This window comes from Myzus persicae, unplaced genomic scaffold (assembly GCF_001856785.1).
Source record: "Myzus persicae strain clone G006 unplaced genomic scaffold, MPER_G0061.0, whole genome shotgun sequence".
Classification (NCBI taxonomy): domain Eukaryota; kingdom Metazoa; phylum Arthropoda; class Insecta; order Hemiptera; family Aphididae; genus Myzus; species Myzus persicae.
The window spans coordinates 200818-226420 of NW_019103896.1; the positions used below are offsets into that span (position 1 = coordinate 200818).

The window sequence follows — 25603 nt, forward strand, 5'->3', positions numbered from 1 at the left end:
TACTATACTATTATACAACTGCATGGGACCTAATAAGTAATATAATATACACCTACCTAGTATGTATTATACATATAATAACATAATATTATATTATACACCTACCTGTCGGCCGTTACGATACACCCGTGCGTGATCTCGTTGGCCTGTCCGAAGTCCGAGGCGGAGAGGGAAACAGCGAAACACCGAGCGAGCATAGTTGCATAACGCATAATATGCGAGCTTATTATAATATCTACTGCACATCTGCACTGCGCGGGTCAACCCTTCTGGGCAATATCTGCTCTCCTCCTAAAATAAACAATAATAATAATAACCCGGTGACCCGTCCGAGCACATGATAATATGTATACCGCTCCACTCTCATGGGTAGGGTAAGTTATAGGCGTACCACCGGCTACCTATATATAAACGTGCGCGATTAAACCACGACAACTTGTGCAGTAATCGTCAACGAGAACGTCCGATCGGGTCTATAATATCAAATATAAATATATTATCTACGTGACACCACAACCAGCCGCAAAAATGAAAACCTCAGTGAGTAACTACTAGCTGTACACATCGATTTTGTTCTGTTTCATTTCTATTTTATACATTTTCGGTATCTTTGAAATGTATGATTATAGGTATACTATCTTACTATCTAAGAAAACTGTATCCTTATTATTGAATTTGTTTTGACCACGACATCTGGTTTTCACTCGTATTCTTCGAATCGTTTGTCAATTTCTTAAAATCTGTTCAATTTTGTTGTTTATATTAAGAACAAATGTCATATTTTACTATAGACTTTGGAACAAATGCTTTTTAAAGATAAATAATTGAGAGTGTGGTGGCGACACAAACGTGTATGCGACCATCAGAGACAACAAGCACCACTCTTGCCACATCATACAATTCAAAATTCAAACAGAATATTATAGAATGCTATACATTTTTGATTAAAATAGACAAGTTATCATTTATTCACAATATACAATTATTTTGTAAAATAGCCAGTTTACTGTCGGTATAAATAATGAATATTATCATAGTATATTATAATTTTAATTTTAATAGTTTGGTAGGTACCTACCTACCAACCAAATATAAATATACTTTTTTCTACAATATTTTAATTTTAAAAAGACCACAAATATGCAACATATATTATAGCCTAGAATAATAGTTTATTTAAACTCATGAAAAACAAACTAACCGTTTTTTTGGTCATAAATTAATGTTCTTTTATTTTAATTATTTAAGATTGCTATTCTTTTGACTATTCTCTCGGTGGCTGCTGCTTCTCCACTGTTCTTCGGTCATCCAAAACAGTAAGTAAAAACATATAATATTTCTTTTGATTTTAAATTATTTTAAAAAAGACAAACAATATCTATGGATTGTACAGTGCATAAAAGTGTATGCATGAAATAACAATTATTATGATGCATGAACTTTATTGTTTGACTTTCAACTTGTATGTTTTATCATACAATATACTGTATAATGAAAACACTAGTAAAAACTTTTAGATGCAATATGTATATTTATATCAACAATACAACTTGCAGTAATGAATACAAATATTGCATCTGGAATTTCTGATTTGTTTTTACTGTTATTAAAGTAAACTCTAGTGATTGATTAATTTTTATTTGAAATTATACAGAAAATAGCTAAAATCCTATTTTAATATCAAACAAACTTCTTAAAGTATCGAATATTTTCTTATGAATCTAAAGATATACACACGAAATCGTACAAATATTGAGTTGCAATAGTTATGGAGATTCCCTACGAACATACCGATGTGCTCCCTATACCTACCAATTTCTTTTTATCATAAAATCGTGATGATTCTATACACAATAAACATGTTATATGTTATTTGAAAAAAATCGTGGGTCATAATCATCAATTATGGTTTATCACAAATTTTATAAATCCTCATGAAAATACAAGGTAATAAATTATGTAGATACACATACAGTATCTACGTATTTTATTTTTTAAATTTGGCTATTACTTCTGATCCGCTCGAAATCATATTATGAAATATTATATTATACTATACTGAAATTTAAATCCCTGGATAACTTAACGTCCACTTTGATAATTAGTAAATCATTTAAGTATTATGATTATGAACATTTATTTTATCAAGCTTTAACCATTATTGTTTCCGTTTTTAGCGAACACCACATTATCCACGTACCATACCATGTACACAAGGTTCCTGTTTACATCAAAGAACCCGTATACGTTGAGAAGCCTGTCTACATTTACAAGACCATTGATCATCACGATCATCACTACCACCACGATGACCACAGTTATGACCACTATAGCCACGATGATCATTATGGCAGCCATTATTAATTACAAGACTAATAATATCGACTTTTTAAATTTATAGATGTTTAAAACTTCAAGACCAATTAATTTTTGTAATATAATTATAATAAGTCATGAACCATAAACTTAAAGCTCTTTTTTTACCATGTAAAATAATGTCTGTTGTTACTATTTCTTTCAATTTACCTCATTGTTTTGTTTAGTTTATTCAATGTAGTTCTTAAATTGTTATTTTTTCTGCTTTTCGCAAAAACCATTAATTGTTTTAATTTGATTATTGGCTATTGCGTGTATAAATGAAATATAGTATATTAAATAAAACGTTGTGTTCCCCTGAACTACCTACTTGATTATTTCCACTTATATTATGTAGGTACAAACTTATTAAAATACTTTATTATTATTATTTTACAAACTATATCTACATTAGTTAAATATTATGGTATAAACGCCAAATGCTGAAAGCACTCGATGATATATTTGAAAACATTATTAAGTAAGTGTCACATTAAAAAAACCGGGTACTCCCTCTGCTGTATAGTAGATTTAAAGTGTATCTCGTTGTTAGTGTACTGGATGTTTATAATTAATTTTATAATCACTATTGCAGCTGCTCATTTTTTGTTTCTCTTTCGTTTATAGTATTCCATATTTCCATGCGCTAATCAATCTGTACAACAGTAGTTCCCAATTAGAATTAACTAAATTGACCGGGGGCCCCTTTTTCGTATATACTTAATATGGATGTTTTCTGATTTCTATACATGTAAAAGTTTATATTGGGAATTTGAAAACAACGGCTGTACAACATTTGAAATAATTATTCAATTATTTATTTTGTGACTCAGAGAGTCTGAGAGTACTTATTTATTCGGTTCCCTTTTGATCTCTCTGCTCTCTGTAGCGAGTTCTACTCTGGCAATTCAACCTGTGACTCAGGGCATCTCTTCAGGCATTTTTAGGATTTGGGCCACAGTTGTCATTGCCACATCGATTGCCCGAGGTTGAAACTAATGACCCTTTGCTTATGCATATCCCCCAAAAATAACCATTGCCGTCCAGTTTGTATTGCTTTCCGAATCGACCCCTCTGTCGCCATCATACCTGACGGCCTTTTTCATATAGTTTGTATTCGACTTTGTCATTGCACCAAATCAATCCAATTATAGATACGTATCCCTTTAAATCCCTTCATATAAAACTAAAATTGTCATTGTTTACATTGTCTCTATTCTTCGTTGTATCCTATTTCCTATATTATAATCATTGTGCATACATTATCGTCACCGTCGTTGCGTGCGTATATTGTGGCCTTCTCACAACTGCCAGGCGCTCTAATCACCAATCTCCATTCGTTAATTACGTCTGGTTGTCTAAATTGTATGATGTGTAGAAAATGTGGATATAAACATTCAGTGAAAATGTAATCTAACGTATTTTTTTTAGAGTTACATCAAAATGTATTAAAATGATGATGTGACTTTATAAATAGGTATAATTATTAGGTACATATAACATAAATTTGTAATATAATAATATTATATTGAAAAAGCAAAACTAAATCAAAATTATTAGTATATTTGGAAATATTATACATAATTATATTAATATAATCAATAATTACTACAATAATATAACATCATCTTCTTTAATAAAGTATAAATAGTACAATATTATTTCTCTTATATATTAAACTTCTTACATTTACATTATAAAATAATATGTTTATTTATATGTATATCTTTATCACTCTTCAGCTGCATCTATTGTCTCCTCCTTCCCTACAGTTTTAAAAAATATACTTAGACTTAGTATGCTATCTAAAAAATCTCACGTTCCCACCAATTGTTCTGTAGTGACCGCCGCTCGCGTCGTCCAACTCTCGACACTGACCAAGTGGTTACAATGACTGAACGAGTCAAACATCTTTCCTACTAACCGATATTAACACTGAAAGGGTCATAACCCTTCTATCAGAACTCCTTACTGTCATTTCATCAGTGTAGAACCACAAGGTAATCATTTCTATAACTATTAAATCATTCGTGTCCCTCCTTAGTAATACCTATGAATAACTTAAAAATTATTCACTAGAACTAAACGGCATCATTAAACAACTAAACTAACTCCAGACACTCGCATCCACTTTGAAAATCGACATTATTCACTCGAGTGAAACTCTACTCAAATTTTCCTCTAAACTGAAAATCCCAAACTACCATACCTACAAAACAGAGAGGGTCCACTAGTCGAATTTTATATTAAAAATGAAATGTGAAACGGGAAAAATGGTTGTAGACATGGTCATATTGGCGTATACTTTTTCTAAAATGTTGAACGGTACCGTTATACAGATAAAATGTCCCCGGCAAAACTATTGTAAAACAATAACATTGCAGCATAATATGTAAGCGTGTGGCTCTCGAAGACATAATAATATATAAATATATTAGTTGATAATAATTCAATAATAATTTTAAAAATAATATTATAATAATAATAATAATTAAATAATAATTATTATTATTATTATTTTTTATAATAATTTTTATAATTTTATTTTATTATAATTTATAAAAAATGTGGACTATATTAACTATTGTTATAGACTATGATTTTAAAAAAATGTTTAGGTACATATTATTGAGTGTTGTTTGGAAAATATGTGTAATTGATATTTTTATTTTTAAAAACTCGTATTATTAATTTTGTTTTTAAAAAAATTGATAAAATAAAAATTTAATATCCTTGCTTATTTTAAATTTTTGTCTTGAATTGAAATAATTCGTTAATGTGAAATGTATCCACAGGTAAATTTAGTGCAAATGGAAAGTCGGAAAAAAACACACCTTTTTTATTTTGGAACAAATAGGCTGTACCCAGAACGAATTCATTTTTTTGGTGCAAATGGCTATATGCCTCGGGAATTAGTGACACCAGCAAATGCTTGCACTCAGAAACGAAACGTGACTGAATACAATCACCGTGCCACACCAGACCGTAAATGTATAGTTTGGGAAATAAGAGTAAAGTATTTTATAAAGTTTGTATCTAATATAAGTGGAATTCATTTAATAGTAACAAAGAAACACAACATTTTATTCAATTACTATATTTTAAAATTTTAACAAAACAAAAAAAAAATACTCAAATTAAAACAATTAATGGTTTTTGCGAAGAGTAGAAAAATATCAATTTAAGAACTTCATTGAATAAATAATGGGGTAAATTGAAAGAAATAATTACAACAGGCATTATTTTACATGGTAAAAAATAAAAATGGAACTCTTTGGTCCATGACTTATTTTAATTAAATTACAAAAATAAATTGGAATTTATAAACAAGCATCTAAAACTTTTGAAAGTCTTTAGTCTTATTCTTAGTCTTATCAATAATGGCTGTCATAATGATCATCGTGGCTATAGTGGTCATCATGTTGGTCTTCTTGGTGGTAGTGATGTTCGTGATGATGATCGACGGTCTTGTATATATAGACAGGCTTCTCAATGTATACGGGTTCTTTGATGTAAACTGGGACCTTGTGTACATGGTATGGTACATGGATAACGTGGTGTTCGCTAAAAATCGGAAACAATAGTTAACGCTTGATAAAATAAATGTTTATAATACTTAAATGATTTATTAACGTGGACGTTAAGTTATCCAGGTACATTATTTTATAATATTATCTCGAGCGGGTCAGGAATAATAGCCAAATTTAAAACAAGCTGTATAGAATACGTAGATATTGTATGTGAACCTACATAATTTATTACGTTGCATTTTCATGGGGATTTACGAAATTGGTGATAAACCATGGATGATATTAGTGATATTACGCTCGATTTTTCAAATAAAATATAACATGTTTATTGTGTACAGAATAATCACGATTTTATGATAAAAAGAAATTGGTAGGTAGGTATCGGGAGAACATCGGTATGTTCTAATGGAATCTCCACAAATATTGCAACTCGACATTAATAGTAAGATTCCGTATGTATATTTTTAGATTCATAAGAAAATCATCGAAATTTTAAGGAGTTTGTTTAGCATTGAAATAGGATTTCAACTATTTTCTATAGAAATTAAAATAATGCATCTGGAAGTGTTTTACTTGTTTTCCCACTGTATACTATATTATGTTGTATATAAAAACTTTCAAAATGGAAAAAAAGGTTCATGCATCATAATTCTTGTTACCTATACCTATTACATGCATACTTTACACAGTAAAGTCTATTGATTTTGTATGTTTTTTAAAAATAATTTATAATCAAAAGATATATAATATATATTTTACTTACTCTTTTGAACCAAAGAACAATGGAGAAGCAGCAGCCACCGAGAGAATAGTGAAAAGAATAGCAACCTTAAATAATAATAATAAAATCACATTTTAAGTTTTTTTTTAAATATTTTAAAATAATGTAGAAAATAAGGTATTTTATATTTGGTTGGTAAGTACCTACCAACCTACCAAATTATTAAAATTAAAATTATAATAAACTAAGATAATATTCATTATTTATGCCGACAGTAAACTGGCTATTTTTCTAAATAATTGTACATTGTGAATAAATAATAACTTGTCTATTTTAACCAAAAATGTATAGCATTTCATAATACTCTGATTGAATTTTGAATTGTAAGATGTAACAAGAGCGGTGCTTGTTGTCTCTGATGATCGCATACACGTTTGTATCACAACCATACCCCCAATTCTTTCACTTCAAAAAGTATTTTTTACTATAGTCTATAGTAAATTATGACTGTTGTTCTTAATATAAACAACAAAATTGAACAGATTTTAATAAATTGACAAACGATTCGAAGCTTAAGAATACGGGTGAAAACCAGATGTCGTGGTCAAAACAAATTCAATAATAACGATACAGTTTTCTTAGATAATAAGGCTATCTCTAATACCTATATACTATATAGGCAATAATAATAAATTTGAAAGATCGCAAAAAAATTAAAAATTAATCAAAACAAAATTGATGTAGTTACTCACTGAGGTTTTCATGTTTGCGGCTGGTTGTGGTGTCAAGTAGATTTTTATGTATTTAATATTTTAGACCCGGTCGGACGTTCTCGTTGACGATTACTGCACAAGTTGTCATATCTTAATCTTGCACGTTTATATATAGGTAGCCAGTGGTACGTCTAACTTACATAACTCATATCGTGTTTATTCTGTTCGGACGCACTAGGGCGGGTCTGGGTTATTATTACCTATTATATATTTTAAGAGGAGCACAGATATTGCCTAGAAGGATTGACCCGAGCAGTGCGGAAAAGCAGTAAATAATAACATAATTATATAACTAGAGCGCACATTTTTATGCACTAAAAAGTATCAAAATATGCCATATAATATGCAGTCAAAATCGCACAAATATGCAAATATTAACGGAAAATATACAATAAATATGCAATATAATTTCAATTATTTTCATCACAAAATTGTATATTTAATTACTATACAATAGGTATTGTAAATTAATATATTTTTTAGTTTCATTTATTATTAAAATGAACAAAAAATAATAAAATGTATGCAACATATATATGAGAGAAAATTTCAATTATTCACATCACAAATTTATATGTTCTAAAAAAGGTAGGTATTATAAATTAATATATTTTTACATTTTATTTATTATTAAAATGAATAACCATAAATGCATTTCCAGTTTTGCTTCAGTAAAGCTGTGACATTTATCTGTTAACATAAATTTAAAATACTGAGAACGACCTCCAACGCCAATCGAAAATGCCCCATATTTGAAGCATTTAAGAACTGTTGGGTCTTGATAAATATCATCAAGTTGAACGTTTTTGACTACTGCGTACATGTATGGTAGAATTAATAGGTCTTTTTAATTATTGGAAAGATCATGTAATTTTGTTTGAAGTGTTGCCCCCCTAAAAGTTAAGGTCGTAATTCGTAATCGATTAGTTATCTTCTCTTTATTTCAATTACTATATTTAGTGCCTATCAAATTTATTTTTGATATTTCTACTCTACAAAATATTATTTTATACCTTTTTGGTTTAAGATTTTGCTTCAATAATATATGCAAATGCAATACTTTTTAAATTTCGTAATAATGTCCAAAAATATGCAACAACCATTAAAAAGATCTTCTCCAGTAACTTCAAACTATTATAATTCGTAAGATTACTAACAAAAATCCAAAAATATGAAAAGGAAAAAATATGCAATTGCATATAAGTCCGCGCTCTAATTATAATGCTTGCATGTGCATTATGCAACTACTCGCTTAATACCTATTTCGCCGTTTCCCTCTCCGTCGGACAGGCCAACGACATTACGCATGTGTGTATTGTAAGTCGTAACAGTCGACAAGCAGGTATATAATATTATGTATACATAGATAGGTTTATTACTTATTGGGTCCGATATAGTTGTATAATAGTAGTATGCACCGGAGAAACGGGTTTGTTTTTTACCGGTGTGCAAGGTTTATGCACACATATTATTATGTTGAGGTGTATGTCTTAGACAGTCTTGCCTAGGGAGTTGTAAGAGGAGCATACAAACCGGGCTTAATGACCTGCACGACAGAGCCAAAATACAAAATATACCTAATATTATTTTAAATTTGTATTTTAAAAACCAATAATAAATTTTTTTCATTATTACACACAGAATTTTCCGTTTGAACAATAAGATCCGATGACAATCTTAAATAGGAAGGGCAATTAAAATGATCCTTGGCACTGAGCTTTGATTTTGCTAGGCACAAATCTGGCCGTAGCCTCGTAGGTACGTGATGCTAAAAAAAGCTGTTAAATTATTGTTTCGTAAATTGTTTTCATCCACTTTATAACGGTTGTAAATTTATAATTACCTATTATTATCATTGCGATACTTATGCGTATAATTACATTACGTTATTCTATAGTGATAATCAGTCGTGTCTTATAACGCATCTTGCATTTCTTGATTATATTTTTATTATTAACCATTAGGTACTATTCACACTATTAATTCTACGCATAAATAATATTTATAATATTATTATAAATTATAATTAATATTTTATATTATACATGTTGTTACATATGCCACTTAAAAAAATATTGCATATTTGCACATGATATATAATATTAGCTATATGTACTTGTATAAACTTTTACTCATTTAGCTTATATAATCACGTTCACGGTGCACCGATGATATTTTTCGAGCTGTTATCGGCGTATTCTCGTTTAAAAAATATTAAACTAGTATTTAGACCACCACTATTTAATTAATCAATTCTACTTGACGCTGTAGCCTTAAAATTGGATATTCAAACAAATAACGATGTTTGTTATCATCATATTATAATTCAAACAAATATTAATTATATTATTCGTGGTAGAAACATAAAACATTTCACGAGTCACAATTACTTAAATTATTATTTTCAAATATTTTTGACTAATATAGGTTAACCGAGTTTTATTTTATACCACTAGCTTAACCCCTTAGGCCGTTTAGGGTTCTGTTCAGATTTTGACGGTATGCAACCAAGCTTTCCGGTTCAAACTGCTTAGCCGCGGATTGCCTATACCAATAGAACGAACACGTGGACGAGGGCAGCAATTCCGGCAATTGTGGTCCTTCGGCAAGGGCTGATTTTCCTCTATAGCTGAACTTGATCCTGCTCCTGCTGATGCTGCATGCCATATCCTCTAGGGCCGCCGAGAGGGTACTACCGGCTGAACCGAAGTCGGCCGCACATTGTAGTGCACTGCGTCGTCGTCGCCGCCCAACGAGACCACCCCATGCAGGCTGGGCGTCCTGGTCGGACATTCCTGGTCCGCAAATCCTATGATTGTCTTACGTGCAGTATGTCTGAAAGGCGGAAATGGAGATTCCCCGATTTCGCACCAGCAGTTCTCCTTAAAGATTTGTACGGTTTCCTGAAATTATCGTCGGCCAAAAGCTGCTCTGTTTCAGACGTAATAACCGGAAAAGCTTGACAAAATGTCAACGTTTGATAAAAAATAAAAATAAAGGAAAATTAATAGTTTAGTATCGGATTATATATTTTTTTTTCAGAACTTATAATAGTACTAATATAATTAGTGCAGTCCGCATACTGTTGTTGTACACATTACACAGCTCTAGTAAAGTAGTACAATGTGTATGGTACTCTGGTGTCTAGACGGTGTCTGGTGCTTTCCAAGAAGATAGTCCGTACTACGTGCTCTGAGCTAACCTTTTTTTTATTAACTATGTCGTGGGCCGAGCATAGATAATAAAGAATATTAAATATTTATACACAGATATGCACAATAAACTTACTAACGAAAATGTATTGTACACAACGCGGAATTAGTCCGTGGTACATCCACCTGTCCTATATGTGTGTTTATCTCTTTATCTCGTCTATTATTATTATCTATATCACGGTGCATATTAAACCGTAAACTAAACATAGATATATAAGAATATGTATGTTTATATATCTGTGGAACTAAATAAAATCACGGACTACATCTTAATCCGTGTCTTAAACGGTGGTCTATATTATTATAAAATTATGTATTATCTATGTAGCCCATAATAATACACAAATCACCATTAAAGATAGTATGGTTATTGGTTGCCCATCGACCCGTGATTCTCATACTTGAAAAGTGTCCACCGAAATGAATCTCTACTTATTGTCTTATTAGTATTAAACAGCTGGAGATTCAGGCACTAGCGCTTGCATGTGATAGCGGCTATACACGCAACTACTATTTTGCACGCAGAACAGTATTCATATAATCACGCGCTCATCATTTTTTTTTTAAATATACTGTTGAATAATGTCTACCTATATTTTGTAAAATACTATAAACATAACAAAATGTATTCTAATTCTATAATAACTGTTTCTATTTTTCTGATGTTTAACAATTAAATAATAATGTATATTCTATGCTACCAACGTAGCCCATTGGACATTTAATTGAGACCATTGTAATTTTTTTAGAGTAGGTATCAAATAAAACTGCACTTACATTATTAAATGAAGGTTCTTCATTTGTTATTTTTGAGACTAGGTAAGAATATTCTATACGATGACTTCATAAATAGAATACAATTTTTACTTAACTTTTTATAACAAAAAATAATTCAAAATAAGATACCATACTATCATTACTATCTTTAATCGTGGTAGACACTTTCCAAGATTCGTTGGGCAACCATACTATATTACTATCTTTAATCGTCACACAAATTAAGATTTTATTATTACTTTTATTTGTGAGTTTGTGACATATAAATTGTTATGATAGATTGTTGCATAAATCCATAGACATATCTATTATATGACTATATACAGATTATGGTTTTTCCATATCGGTGATAAGCTGATAGCTGATAAGAGATAATTTAAATTTAAAAAATAAAAATGCCGAATACATGATTAACATTAAAACAACAGTTTTTTTTTTAATTTGAAATAGCTTATGTCCTATTTAGTTACAACTTACTAGTACTATATTAATACACTAGGACTAGGTAATAGGTACGTCAAAAGAGGCTAAGTATCTGTTGTAATCCTGTTCTGAAATATTGAAATCAGAAATTGTAATTGTTAGGTCAACATCAATATTATAATATTATAATTACATATTATTTTCTTAGGTAAACTTTTCCTTTTTTCTAGGATTTCATTTTAATAACAATGCTTGGCTCTTTGAAGAATAAACGTTCTTTGACTGATAGAATTAGTTCTAACAGAGTTGAGAATAATGCACAAGTCATCAAAAAGAGAAAACATTTGACAGTGAAATCTGATACTAATGAAATAACTTCAAATTCTGATTGGAAGCCACCAAATTGGGAAGAGACATTGGATAATATAAGAAAAATGCGTAAAGATATTGTTGCACCTGTAGACAATATGGGATGTGATCAAGCTGCAGACCTAAATGAACCACCAGAAGTATGTACACATAATGTGTATAAGATAAAATTCTTTACCTATCTAATTGAATTAAAACAATTAATAAAGACCAAATGCCAATGGCTTGTAATGATTGCGATTATCTTATTGTCGAGTTTGATATCAAACAATTTAGTTATTCCATTAGACTTTTTTTTTAAATAATATTATTAACATTAGTTTTGTGTATATATAATATCTATTTTTTGTCCCTATAATTTTATAGGTGATTAGGTATCATGTACTAATTTCTTTGATGTTATCAAGTCAAACAAAAGATGAAGTAAATTTTGCAGCTATGCAACGTTTGAAACAGCATGGCTTGACTGTTGATAATATTTTGGAAATTCCTGACGATAATTTGGGAAAACTTATTTATCCTGTTGGATTTTGGAAGGTAGTATTTTGAATTTTATCAAAATAATATAAGTTAAAATTTGTTCATTTCTGTGTTTCACATAGATCTAAATAATGTTGAATGTTAATTTTTAATTACTATTAGAGAAAAGTTCAGTACATCAAACGCACAACTCGTATATTAAAGGACACATATAATGGTGATATACCAAACACAATAAAAGACCTATGTCAATTGCCTGGTGTAGGACCTAAAATGGCTCATCTCTGTATGAGTTGTGCCTGGAATGAAGTTACTGGAATTGGTTCAGTACAAATTAAATATTAAAGTTATTAACAAATTGCATTTAATTTAACACAGTTTTTAAATTTTACAGGAGTGGACACTCATGTGCATAGAATAAGTAATCGTTTGGGATGGGTAAAGAAAACTACCAAAACACCAGAAAAAACACGCATAGCATTAGAATCTTGGTTACCTAAAGACCTTTGGCGTGAAGTTAATCACATGTTGGTCGGATTTGGACAGACTATATGCCGACCCTTAAGTCCTCATTGTGATTCTTGTTTAAACAAAAAAACTTGTCCTGCTGTAATAAAAGGCACATAAATGAAAAAGAAATAAACATTTTTTTTGCTTTTATTAGTAATCCTATTTTTCAGTACTATTAAAATCTCACTAATATTATCCAGTTTTTTTTTTTTTTATTATTTATCTTGATATGTTCATATTTTTTCTACAAAAATGAATTTATTAAGATTTTTTTTTTATATACTTCAATACTTTGTAATTAATTAATTAATTTTTGAATGGTATATTTGCACCTTTTGATCAGTTAATAAATGTAGGTGAGATGTTTAAAAATATATTTGTTTTTCTACTATTTATTGGTGTGTTATTGTAATTTAAAATTTCTATTACAATATTCTTATTAAAGGAAATAATACTAACCATAAAAATAAAATTACCAATCATGATTTTATAGATAAAAAAAATTAAAACAAATACATCATTTTTATTTATAACCATAGAAATAATAAGGTCTACATTTATAAAAGGATTCTACAGTTGAAAAAATTCTGAAAAATTATTTTACAAGCATTTAAAAAAGTAATTTATAATCTACACACTAGTCGGAGTAATTGGCTACAATACACCACAAAAAAAAAACACTAAGCCAACTAAATTGTTGTTACCCAGATATGTAATTTGAGGTGTTACAGGTTATGCTTAAGCTTACCTAGAATTTATCAACATTGAATTTTGGATTGACTATCATTTTTCTTCGCTGGGCAAAAGTATTAAGTAATCTTTTTTTTCTATTTGGTCTTAAGTATTAGCAACTATGGCCATGTGATATTATTTAAATGAGATATAAAATTGTTTGGTTTGTATTGAAAATTGTGAGTGTGACTGAGGATTTCAGGACTTGTTTTATGTTCAATGTTTTTAGGTACAATATAGTGTATAATTAATATTTCAATTAAAACAATTTAAGTACCTTCTCACTTAGTATCGTTACATATATAATATTCATGATATATTAGATTATTAGATGGGAAATAATAAAATAAAAAGATTCTAATTTTCGAACGTAGCATTAAAAACAATTTTTTGTAATAACGCTATAGCACAATTGCTCAATGTATATTGGCCTGATGAATTTTTTTTGCCTTATAGTTGTTATCTTACCTTTAAAAAATTTTAAATGACGCCCCTGTTTTTACCTATAATAATAGCATTGATTTTACAACAATAAGACAGATATGTATTTAAATTTATTTATGGTTAATGAGAGATATAAAGATACAATGTATAAACTATAAAGTGGTTTAAAATAATAAACAATAGTACAATACAATAATCATAGTATTTAATTCATAATGGTGCTCCACTGCTCCACATATTCCAGCTATAACAGTAATACATTTTGGCGGGAAATTACCGATCAATTAAAGAGGTTAGGACCAATTAGTGTTCTCAATCTATCAACATTTGAAAAATATGTTATCACGCCATGTTATTTTAGTACAATAAAAAATAGTTAAAAATTAACTTTTGTTTTGAATAAATAAAATACTTTTGTCTTTTTAACTTTTTCAAAAATGTAACTGAAATCTTGGGGACTGTGGGAGGATTCCCCTCCCTCCCCAATATCTTGGATTCAGCACCACTCTAAGATGACAATTTCCATATGAAATTTAAATATATCATCTTGTTTTGTTCACTGCCAATTATTAATTCAATTTCGTAGTATTATATTATGGTTGTTACTTGTTTGTATCAAGCACGGTAGATAATAATATAAAATTTATAGATGAGCGTAGATGTATATCTCAGATAGTCAGATGGTATCCCTTATTGGATAATTGTATGCATTTGTTTGAATATATGTAAATATATATAGCCATATAGGTACTGCGTTGACGTAATTACTTAGATACACACATTAATCATTTTTACAACACATTTTAGGGCTTATTCTAATGAGAGAATACCAATTTTAGGACTTTAGGTACCGAGAAAATTAATTTTTAACAAAAGATAGAGGGCTCTAGCCCTCTTAATTTCGATTTCAGTGCAAAATTTAAACATGCAACCTAGATAGTTTTGATATTATTATTAGTATCTAGGCACATGATAATTATAACTTCGATAGTTCGGTCCCGGAACCAGGTTGTCGAATTAGAATTATATGATACATTTAGACTGCTCTGAAAGTCCGGGTTAAGTGTACACAAAGTACCTATCATAATAGAGCATAGATTATAAATTATGTGTTTAAGACATTTTTCACATTCATTAATAGGACTAGCTGTAAATTATCTTTACCGATGATAATTATTACACTTTTACACTGTATTATTACTATTTATGTTTATGTTTAAATATAGAATATACGAAAGTACTAGTAAGATACCTACGCCCTCGGCCGACTGTTATGCATCCATCGTGACACTAACAATTAATGCAATCAAACCTCTCCAATAAAAAAGTTGATGAGATTATTTTTTGAAATCATGTCCCGGTTAGAAGGTACTTGAACTTTTATGTTCACCCTAATCCAGTACCTATCCTTATTTTTGTTATTTACTTATATATATCTATTTGTTATTATTATAATCAGTCCTTGTTTCATGGCATCTATATGCTTCTGTGGCTATTTGACGTAAGTAACTATAGGTACCTATCCATAGGTGGAGAAAATGGGGGGGGCTTACGGGGGCTTAGTCCCCCCAAAATAAATTATTTGAAGTTCCCCCTAAAAATATTAAACAAACAATACCGTAATTTTGTACAGTTTGAAGAATTTTTTTCATTATTTTATATTCTTATATCCATAATTATATAAGTGTACCTAGTACATTACATACACACTATTTACCAATTTATTATTTACGGCAACATACCGAACATTTAAGTCACTACTTAGGTCATATACCTAATATTGTACATATTTTGTTCCAATTGGCCATCTATATTGAATAACATATTATACCATTCTATTTTAGATGGGAAAAATATTTTTTCTTTTCTTAATTTTTGTTAATTCTCGAGAAGCGATAGCTATCTTAGGACTATCGCTATAGCTGTATTAAACCTATCGTAAAATTTATCGCGATTGAATGAATCGTTAACCGTATTGACCATTTTATACTAAATTATATTTTACTTATTGTTTGATGTTCTTGGGAATACATTTCTTTTGAGATTGTGATTTAGATTTTTAATAAATAATTTAGTTCAAATATGTTTGAAATATTTAAATTTAAATCGTTTATTAATTATTTTTTTTTTATGTTTGTAACTATTTAAGTTGTTATGATAACGAGAACAATTTTTTATGAGTGATCTAATGTAAAAATTAGTTTGTTGGGGGTGTGGGGGCAATGCCCCCACGGGTCTTTTTGTCTTCAAATATTTGAGCCCCCCTTAATATTTTACAAGATCTCCGCCTATGTACCTATCTAACATCAGGGTGATCAAGCATATTTATAGTTGGCCAATAATTCATACATTTAGATAAGCACGAGCTAGGGGCCTTCAAAAGGAAAAATATTTGTATTCTTATTTCATTTTATCACAGATTAGTTTTATTTAAACTGTGGTTTTATAACAAACATACTATAGAACAGTGTTTCCCAAACTTTTTGCAATGGCGACCCATAAATTTAAGCTTTCTTAGGTACGCAACGCGATCCCCTACTAAAAAAAAAAAATCAATTATGCCATAAATTAATACTATTTTTACTACAATCAATTTTATCATTCTCACCGATGAGATAACAAATATTCCATAATCGTAATAAAATAATATGAAGATTACTAAAAATATGTCATACATTATTCTACAATACTAGTTGGACTTTACATAATTATTATACAATACAGAGATCGAGGAGCGACCCATCAAAAAGATTTCGCCACTCACTATTGGATCGCGTCTCATGATGTGAGAAACGTTGCTATAGAATATAGATTGACAATGTTTTTCAGAAGCCCATTTTTGAGTTATTAAATATTATTACTACATATTATGTCTCTTAGGAGGGAAGGGGGCTTGTTAGTAGGTACTTATTACGATTTAAACTTTAAGATAATTTAGAACGTAGTATCTTAAACAGTGCAATTAAATGGCTTCCAAATACAGGTAGTCAATATTTTACCTTTATTAAATAATACTTTAGGCTGCATCCGAGTTGGGTCTCGAATTTATAATTGCTACACTAGTTGGGTCCCGAATTATTTTAGGTACTACACTAGTTGGGTCCTGAATTATTTTAATTACAACACAAGTTCTTGAATATTTGTTGGTAAGTACTACACTATACTAACATTTTACTTCCCATTTTAACAGACTGTCTATGATCTATTTAGACCACAGGTATGGTTAAAAATGTTTTTTACATTTTTTTTTTAACCTAACCAACTCGTCGAGGCTTAACCGGCATTTATCGCTGTTCCAGATAGTTTATTATAAGATATGTCAAAAACTATCAGATATTACCGATAACACTGAAATTATAACACAAATGCTCGAAAACCACTTACGTCTTTTTTTATTACGAATATCCCAATAGTCATATTATATACGTATAAGTACTTTTCATTTACTTTTCAATTTAATAAAATTGTATTAATATTATTGTATAATATTTTTACTAACTATCAATTACTAATTACTTATACTTTAATATTTAAAAAAACTGCAAAAAACATTTTTAGCCATACCTGTGGTCTAAATAAATCATAGACAGTCTGTTAAAATGGGAATGAAAATGTTAGTTTAGTGTAGTACTTACCGAAAAATATTCAGGAACTAGTGGAATACCTATAATAATTCAGGACCCAACTAGTATAGCATCTTTAAAATAATCGGATAATGTTTTATAATTGATTAAATATTATACAATATAAGTCTTTATCAATGGTTTTTTAAAACAATTATTTTGTACATGCGCTATACGTGAGTTTTATATAGTTTTCATGGGCCATGCGCCCGCCTATGCCACCATGGTAAAATTAACATTTATAATTTATCTACATTGCAGTATCGTACGCTCGACATGCATCGATCGCATATTCGCATCCTTAGATCATAATATATATAGATAAGTACAAATGTACAATCAAAGCAAGGTTTATAGATAACCCATAGACATAAAGTAACTATAAAAAAGTAGATGGATAGATAGACAGCCGACTACAGGATAATATTGAAGTTGGGCAGCCATATGCCAACAGGGCAAAATTGCATGATTTACAATAATATAAACATATAACTATGTATACTGTATAGGTATATTATCTATTGAGTTATTTTGTAAACATACTAAACATTGCCTGTTGACATAATATGGCCGATGGGAAATGAATGTATAATACATATTGTTATATGATAATATGCAGTCCGCTATCTATTTTTTTGTAGTTGCTTATAAATATCTATGGAGATAACCTAACCTAGCAATCAAAGTATGATAGCACAATGATAGCATTTTTTTGTGGTGATAATATGATGATTTGAAAATATGAATAGTGTTGTTTTGTACTTTAGTTCGGTGTCATAGAAAATATTTTATGATTGTGTAAAATTGTGGACCCGGGCATTCTGCTTTTATTTTAACTTTCAAGTAATTACAAAAGTATTTTGAAATTCTATTATGTAATAATAATAGAAAACCTATTTCATATTTTATTAATTTTAGAACAAATATATTTATAACTTATCGCTACCTACTCCATTATTTGTCATCCAGCTACATAAAACCAATCAAACTGAACAAATGACAAATAAATTGTTATCACATTAGGTATTCCATTTAAATAATAAACTTTATACCATGTAATAAATTAAGTGATCAATTCAAGTTTTTATAAATAGTACCCAATACAACTTAACAATGAAGACATAGGCAACTAGGTGGTGGCTTAGCTGAGTAAGCAAACCGAAATATTTACATAGCTCACTTAAAAATAATATATTTGATGGGTTAGAATAGTCACAAATAATGTTTTCTTCAATTAGATATCAAATTAGCTAAGAATGAGTTTGAAGAGTAGTATGAATGATTTATTATGAAAATATCTTTTAAAATTATATCAGATTATTTTATTCTTTATAGAAAAAAAACTTGCCAAACATTGAATATATTTTTAGATACTAATAGATATTTATCTATAAAATAATATACTGTGTACCTATAGTAATATATATAATTAAACAATGAACAATATCAAAGTATTAACAGTTTTTTAACTGTAATAATTAGTAACAAGTGTTACCAAATAATTAAATTGTTTTGTTTAATAGGTTATCCTATTTTGGTGATCAATATTGACCATGTATAATTGTGATACATGTAACAAAGATTTTACTCTCAGAAAAAATTTAAAAAGACACATGAAGAATATACATAATACAGCTTTAGCTTCTATTTCAAAAAGCAGCACCACCACTAAGGAAGCCAAACACAAATGCCCTAAGTGTCAATTACAATTTGTTGAAAGAAGTTCACTTAGACGACATGAAAGGTTAAAACATAAAATGAACATCACGGCCTCCTTAAGAATCAAAAAGTGAGTATATTAAAAGTATACTTTGTTTTTTTGATCATTTAATGTCAGTCATCAATGCCATATATCAGATCATTGCAAGGCTGGGCATTAACGAGTTAAAAATTAAAATTAAGTTAAAACTTTAAGTTAAATAACTCATTACTTTTTTTTTGAAACTAAATTTTAACTTAATAAGTTAATTTTTTTTACAAATTTAACGTGTTAACTTCAAGTTAATTATACACAGATTTCTTAAAATTAAGTTATATTTTAAATTTGATACAACCCATTGATTTATAACTTGATGCCTTAAGAAATATTAGATATAAATATATAATATAAAATAAATGGAAAAATTTATAATTAATAAATAATTAATCTAAATTTATATTTAGTCATATAATTGTATACGGGTTAGGTTAGGTTATAAAAAATACTATAGTTAACCTTTAACTTAACTTATTTTTTCTTATATTAACTTAACTTAACGAGTTGAAAAAAATCGTTAACTTGCCCAGCCTTGGATCATTGTCACTTATTTCTTAAGCATTTGTAAATTTGTACATATTAATCCACTTTTTTAGATTATAGAGGTACAAATAAAGTATAACAATTAACAATTAATTTTTATTTACAGATCTAATAAATACATGACATTTGAGCCCAGCAATTTAGATGATTATCCATTGTTAAAGGTATTATTCATTTTTAAATAATTTGATAGAAACTCAGTTAAATTGTTAAATATTATAAACACTGTTTTTAAGAGGACATTTATCTTAGGAACTCCTGTGTGTTATTACATGTTAGTTATAATCAGGGCTCATAAGTTCATACACTATTGGAAAAATATACATTCAAATATGCACTAATAATTCAAAAATATGCATTTATATTTTATATGCACTAACAATTTAAAATTATGCATAGTATAACAAAATCATAGGCACATTTTGAAATAATAAGAAATAGTCATTTTTTATCCAAATTTAATTGCTTTTAATTTTCATACTTTTTATAAAACTCAAAAACCTAACATTACAAATCAACACTTTGTTGTCATTATTACGTTATTATTATTAATATTACACAGCTTGAGGTCAAACGAGAATAAAAAAAATTCTTCAATTTTATAAATTGGAAAGTAAATAAGAAAAAAAAAAAATTATTTCTTCAAATATATTTTATTACATAATAATATAATATAATGGTATTTAGATATTATTTATTGTTCTAGAAATTAGTACCTGTAGATTATGTTTACAAAGTGAATTCCATTCAACATTTTGAAAATGAAGGGTTGAAATCAACATTTGAAATTGCCGATTGTGCTGAAGATTTATTTTTGGTTTGGTTATCAGAATTGGAACAGAAATCTAAGGTTACCTACAGAGTTAAATCATTCACTAAATCACCGAGCCAAAAAATTGTATTTAATGTAAGTATGCAATAACTTTAAATTATTTAATATTTATTTTTACATTTATAAATATTTTCAGAAAGTGTATAGATGCATTCATAATACATTTCCACATAAGTATCAAAACGCTCATCCGAAACACACAGGGTGTATGGCCACATTAACTGTAAGAATAAAAAAATGTAGTGAAGCTTTGTGAGTGTTAATTTATAAATAAGTATAACTACTATAAAGTTTATCTTAATTACTATTTACTTTTTATAATTAATTTTAGGTCTGTTAAAAATGCAATAGCTGATAATAATGTGATAATGATTCCTCTTAAAGCAATTGTGACACTCAATCATAATCATAATCATAATCATATGCTGTTAGAAACAATGAAAAAGTGTATCACTGAAAAAAAGAAACTAAGAAAAAAAAAGGAAATACAGTGTAATACAACTTCTATGGAGATTTACACAACAGAAAACAAATTAAATATAACACATTTTGACAAGTCTAAGAGTCCACAGCAAAACACAACATCAAGTATTTCACAAGTATCTATTAAAAATAATAAAATCAATACTAGTACAACAGAAGTGGTTAAAAAGCGATTTGTAATGAAGAAAACCGAAAAAAAGTTTTTCATTGATGATAGTAAAATAAAAGAGCCTATTGAAAATGATCATTTTGAATGTCCTGAAGAATATGATAAATACATTTTGGTTGAACATATAGATGCACAAAATGTAGTATGTGATAATAATGAAAATGACTTAAACCAATTAATGTCTGATTATGATACAGTTAATAAAATGATTTTGCAACAGTTTGAATCAAATCCAAGTTATTTTAAGTCGGCAATCAAACATTACACATTAGCAATGAAAGATAGTTTAACTTCTAAAGAATCTTTATTGAACACACTGCTTTCATTTGGAGAACAGTTGAAGGAAAAACACATATGAATTAAAAACATTAAAATTGTGTGAAAAAATTATAAAATTGTGGACTGTGGTAAGATTTTACCCACCTTTTAAAACTTATAAATTATGGTGATATTTAGGAGTTAAACTTAAAAAAAATACTTTTTACCAATTAAATGTGTTAACCACCATTAAATTAAATCATTTAAATAATTATATGATTGATACAATATTTTTGTATTATTTCAATAATAAGTTTAGTCAACAGCACCCACCTTTACATCAACCAAATATTTACACATTCATTTTAATTTAGAATTAATTGGGTTTAAAATCAAATAAATATAAATTTGAAAGTAATTATAAATATAATATTTAAGTACAACTTTTTGTATTTGTTTGATACTATGATTAATTATCATTTGTTTAGTAATGTATTATATAGATTTATAAATCAATCATTTAATTCAAATTTAGAAAATCTCACCAATTTGAAAGACCTTTTGAGTATTTTCAATTTATCTTCGATAATTTGTTAACACATTTTCTTTGTAATATATATATATACCTTTAAATAAAATACTACTTAACTTATAAATTATATCATTATTTATTAATTATTATTATGAATTAGCATAATACAACTATTTTTTTAGTGACATTATTATGTTTAAACAAATGTTCACCCATAATTTATTGAGTATAAAATTATATATTATTATTTTATTCTTTTTTAAAAGGTAGTCCTATTTATGAAACAATTGATTAAAAATGAACAGTCCTGTGTGGTGTTCATGTTTGATATGGTCACATTGCATTTACCAAATGAATGTTATGCTGTATTTAATGTGAGTATTTTTTATTTTTTAAACTTCAATTACTGAATGTTTTATGACTGTATTCAAAAAAAGAGTTTATGTGTCTTGTAATTTTCCGATGAAACGATAACTTATTCGATCGTTTCTTGTACGATCTTTAATGCTAAATAATTAAATCGCAATCCAGGTTTCAGTTGACTCGTTTTTAAATAATGGTTTTGATCATCAATTTTGGCGCGAAAAGTAATGGTGGGGAAAAAACGCGGCAAAATCATGTTGGCAACGATGCGGTGGATGCTGTCCAATCCCCGTGCCCGTTATTCTCGCCAATCGCGCGGCCTGTTAGATGCCCTGTCGGCCAATCAGCAGCCCCGTTACTGTCACCCGTCCGTGCAGTGTTCAATGACGTCGACCTCTCCACCACAAACAAACCGTCCGCCGTCGCCATTGTGTAATCGCTGCTGCAGTTCATTGTCGTGTTGTGGTCCGTCTCCGATCTCTCTCGTTGCTCTTTCTCGTTCATCACTCAACGGCCTTTCGTTTCGTCTTTTGATTTGTCAAGTCACAGCTCACGCGTAGTAAGTACCATCAGAACCTTGAATTTCAAAACTCCAAGCGAGCCGTTCCGTCAGCTCGAGAGCTTTCGCCATTACGCTATGTTTGTTTGGCCGTCTGGACCTTTTCTGAACGTCAACGGCTGGTCCGGGTTTTCGATTGATATTCTCACTAATATGGCTAGGATTTTGGCGTGACGTTTTGTTTTCGATGGACGCTCGCCCCCTCCCACCGAGATTGAGTTTTCTATGCTAGAACGCTGATAATTTTGACTTTCGAATATGTTTCAGTTGAACCATGGCTCGTACTAAGCAGACCGCTCGTAAATCTACTGGAGGAAAAGCTCCCCGTAAACAGTTGGCCACCAAAGCCGCCCGCAAAAGTGCACCTTCCACTGGTGGAGTGAAGAAACCTCATCGTTATCGTCCAGGTACTGTGGCTCTCCGTGAGATTCGTCGTTACCAAAAGTCCACCGAGTTGCTGATCCGCAAGTTACCGTTCCAACGTTTGGTCAGAGAAATTGCCCAAGATTTCAAGACAGACTTGCGTTTCCAAAGTGCAGCTATTGGAGCTTTGCAGGTATTATTGTGTTCCTAGAGCCTCATTTATATTATAGTTTTAACAATCTATTTTGATCATTTCAATTTAGGATTTTAGTTTGGTTTGAACTTAATGATTTTATATTTTGGGTATGTGACCATTTCAGATTAATAATTTTGTCATTGAATTGTATTTCTAACCTTTCACTTTTTAAATTAACTACATTTTTCTAATATCTAAATTTTTATTGTTTCAGGAGGCCAGTGAAGCATACTTGGTCGGTTTATTTGAAGACACCAATTTATGCGCTATCCACGCCAAACGTGTCACCATTATGCCTAAAGACATTCAATTGGCTAGACGTATCCGTGGTGAAAGAGCCTAATTCATCCATCACATTCCTCTCAACTGTATTTTTTTTTCGTTTGACAATTTTCCTGGGTTATCTTTTTACATATACATTTTTTTTTCTAAAAAAAAAATAACAAGAACTAGCTATACTATAAATATGTGTGTGTGTGTGTAATATTAATTTGTAGGAAACCTTATTTTTTTTTATACATATTTAATTATAAGTAAGTGTTCATTTAAGGAAACAATATTTTTGAGCGACAGTAGCAGCATTTTATAATACATATAGTAAATGTTATATTTCAAGTCGTTCAAAAAACTTCTTTTTTTTAATAACTTCATAATATACTTAATACATTTTGAATAAATAGGCAACTAAGTAAATTATATGTAATAATTCATTAATCATACAATTTAAACCATATTTAGTTATTATATGCTACTTTATGTTTTAATTGTAACAAATAATTCTGTTGCTTAAGAATTTAGTTTTCAAAATATAAGACATTTTTTTTAATTGTGGTTATATTGTTTTACTATCCGTACATACATAAATGCACATAATATTCATTTCTTTAAATAAATGTCATGAATTAATACATATAATCTAAGGTGTATATATTTTTCCTTAAATCTTCCAAATTGGATTCTACTTTTCTAGGCTGAGTATACAATTCTAAAAGATACCGGTATATTCTAAGTATAGTATTTATCATATTCCAACAATTTTAATATTTTTTAGTATCAAATTGCCTTTATTACAATAGATGAATTTATTATGTGAGAAAATTAAGATTGAATAAATAGTAAATTAGTATCAAAATATAGGTGTTAATAGTATGGCTTAATCCACTGGTAAATACTAATAAAAATTAACAATATTTTACTTCCCTATTGAGTATATAATAATATATTTATTTAAATGTATCACTCAGTAAATCATATTAGTACATCAATTAATCAGATACCATTGTAATAAAATATTAACTATTGTGTGCTTCGAAAAAACCTTGAAAAGTCCTTTGAAGTTTCGATTATTCATCTAGCTGAGTCAGTAAAGCGGGTTATATTAAAAATTTCATTTTCTGTTGTGTGATCGTATAATATTCAAATTGGTTTATGTATAGCTTTCAATTTTCACTATGTTTGTGCACTATATTTTGGGTTATCTGCAAGTAGATTGCCCAGACGAGGTGGGCCACTAACTGCATAAGCACTTTAATAGCTAATACAATTATAGATCATTTATCAGGTACTATTTAATATTAATTATTAATTAGTTGATATT

The 25603-nt window shown here is 28.9% G+C and overlaps 5 protein-coding genes across 13 annotated transcripts; 4 read left to right on the forward strand and 1 right to left on the reverse strand.

Annotated features, from left to right (window-relative positions):
- Window positions 1-407: 407 nt before the first annotated feature.
- On the forward strand, window positions 408-2496 carry LOC111036051 (uncharacterized protein DDB_G0272718). The gene is made up of 3 exons (XM_022317938.1): window positions 408-540; window positions 1249-1316; window positions 2178-2496. Exons 1-3 carry the CDS (start codon window positions 529-531, stop codon window positions 2362-2364), a joined length of 267 nt encoding a protein of 88 aa, XP_022173630.1. The 5' UTR covers window positions 408-528; the 3' UTR covers window positions 2365-2496.
- A 3022-nt stretch (window positions 2497-5518) lies between these two features.
- On the reverse strand, window positions 5519-7489 carry LOC111036054 (histidine-rich glycoprotein-like). Its single transcript, XM_022317946.1, has 3 exons — window positions 7359-7489; window positions 6649-6713; window positions 5519-5919 (listed from the first exon to the last, which is right to left on the reverse strand). Exons 1-3 carry the CDS (start codon window positions 7368-7370, stop codon window positions 5730-5732), a joined length of 267 nt encoding a protein of 88 aa, XP_022173638.1. The 5' UTR covers window positions 7371-7489; the 3' UTR covers window positions 5519-5729.
- Window positions 7490-11238: 3749 nt separating this feature from the next.
- Window positions 11239-13544, forward strand: LOC111036053 (endonuclease III-like protein 1). 5 transcript variants are annotated; one of them, XM_022317945.1, is made up of 5 exons: window positions 11239-11344; window positions 12025-12303; window positions 12530-12700; window positions 12806-12965; window positions 13038-13544. In XM_022317945.1, exons 2-5 carry the CDS (start codon window positions 12043-12045, stop codon window positions 13268-13270), a joined length of 825 nt encoding a protein of 274 aa, XP_022173637.1. In that variant the 5' UTR covers window positions 11239-11344; window positions 12025-12042; the 3' UTR covers window positions 13271-13544. The 5 variants fall into 5 exon arrangements, with proteins under 5 accessions (XP_022173637.1, XP_022173636.1, XP_022173635.1 ...); XM_022317944.1 differs by having other exon boundaries at window positions 11301-11413; XM_022317943.1 differs by lacking the exon at window positions 11239-11344 and adding an exon at window positions 11642-11883 and having other exon boundaries at window positions 12003-12303.
- A 5084-nt stretch (window positions 13545-18628) lies between these two features.
- On the forward strand, window positions 18629-23427 carry LOC111036045. Of its 5 annotated transcripts, none has more exons than XR_002604701.1 (8): window positions 18629-18975; window positions 19476-19741; window positions 20358-20415; window positions 20958-21158; window positions 21220-21335; window positions 21415-22142; window positions 22796-22899; window positions 23057-23427. XR_002604701.1 is itself a non-coding variant. In XM_022317932.1 (7 exons), exons 2-6 carry the CDS (start codon window positions 19506-19508, stop codon window positions 22091-22093), a joined length of 1290 nt encoding a protein of 429 aa, XP_022173624.1. In that variant the 5' UTR covers window positions 18630-18975; window positions 19476-19505; the 3' UTR covers window positions 22094-22142; window positions 22792-23427. The 5 variants fall into 5 exon arrangements, 1 of the variants encoding a protein (XP_022173624.1); XR_002604702.1 differs by having other exon boundaries at window positions 18629-18795; window positions 22792-22899; XR_002604700.1 differs by having other exon boundaries at window positions 18630-18975; window positions 22792-22899.
- Window positions 23300-24832, forward strand: LOC111036046 (histone H3.3). The gene is made up of 3 exons (XM_022317933.1): window positions 23300-23447; window positions 23715-24003; window positions 24221-24832. Exons 2-3 carry the CDS (start codon window positions 23722-23724, stop codon window positions 24347-24349), a joined length of 411 nt encoding a protein of 136 aa, XP_022173625.1. The 5' UTR covers window positions 23300-23447; window positions 23715-23721; the 3' UTR covers window positions 24350-24832.
- Window positions 24833-25603: the final 771 nt, after the last annotated feature.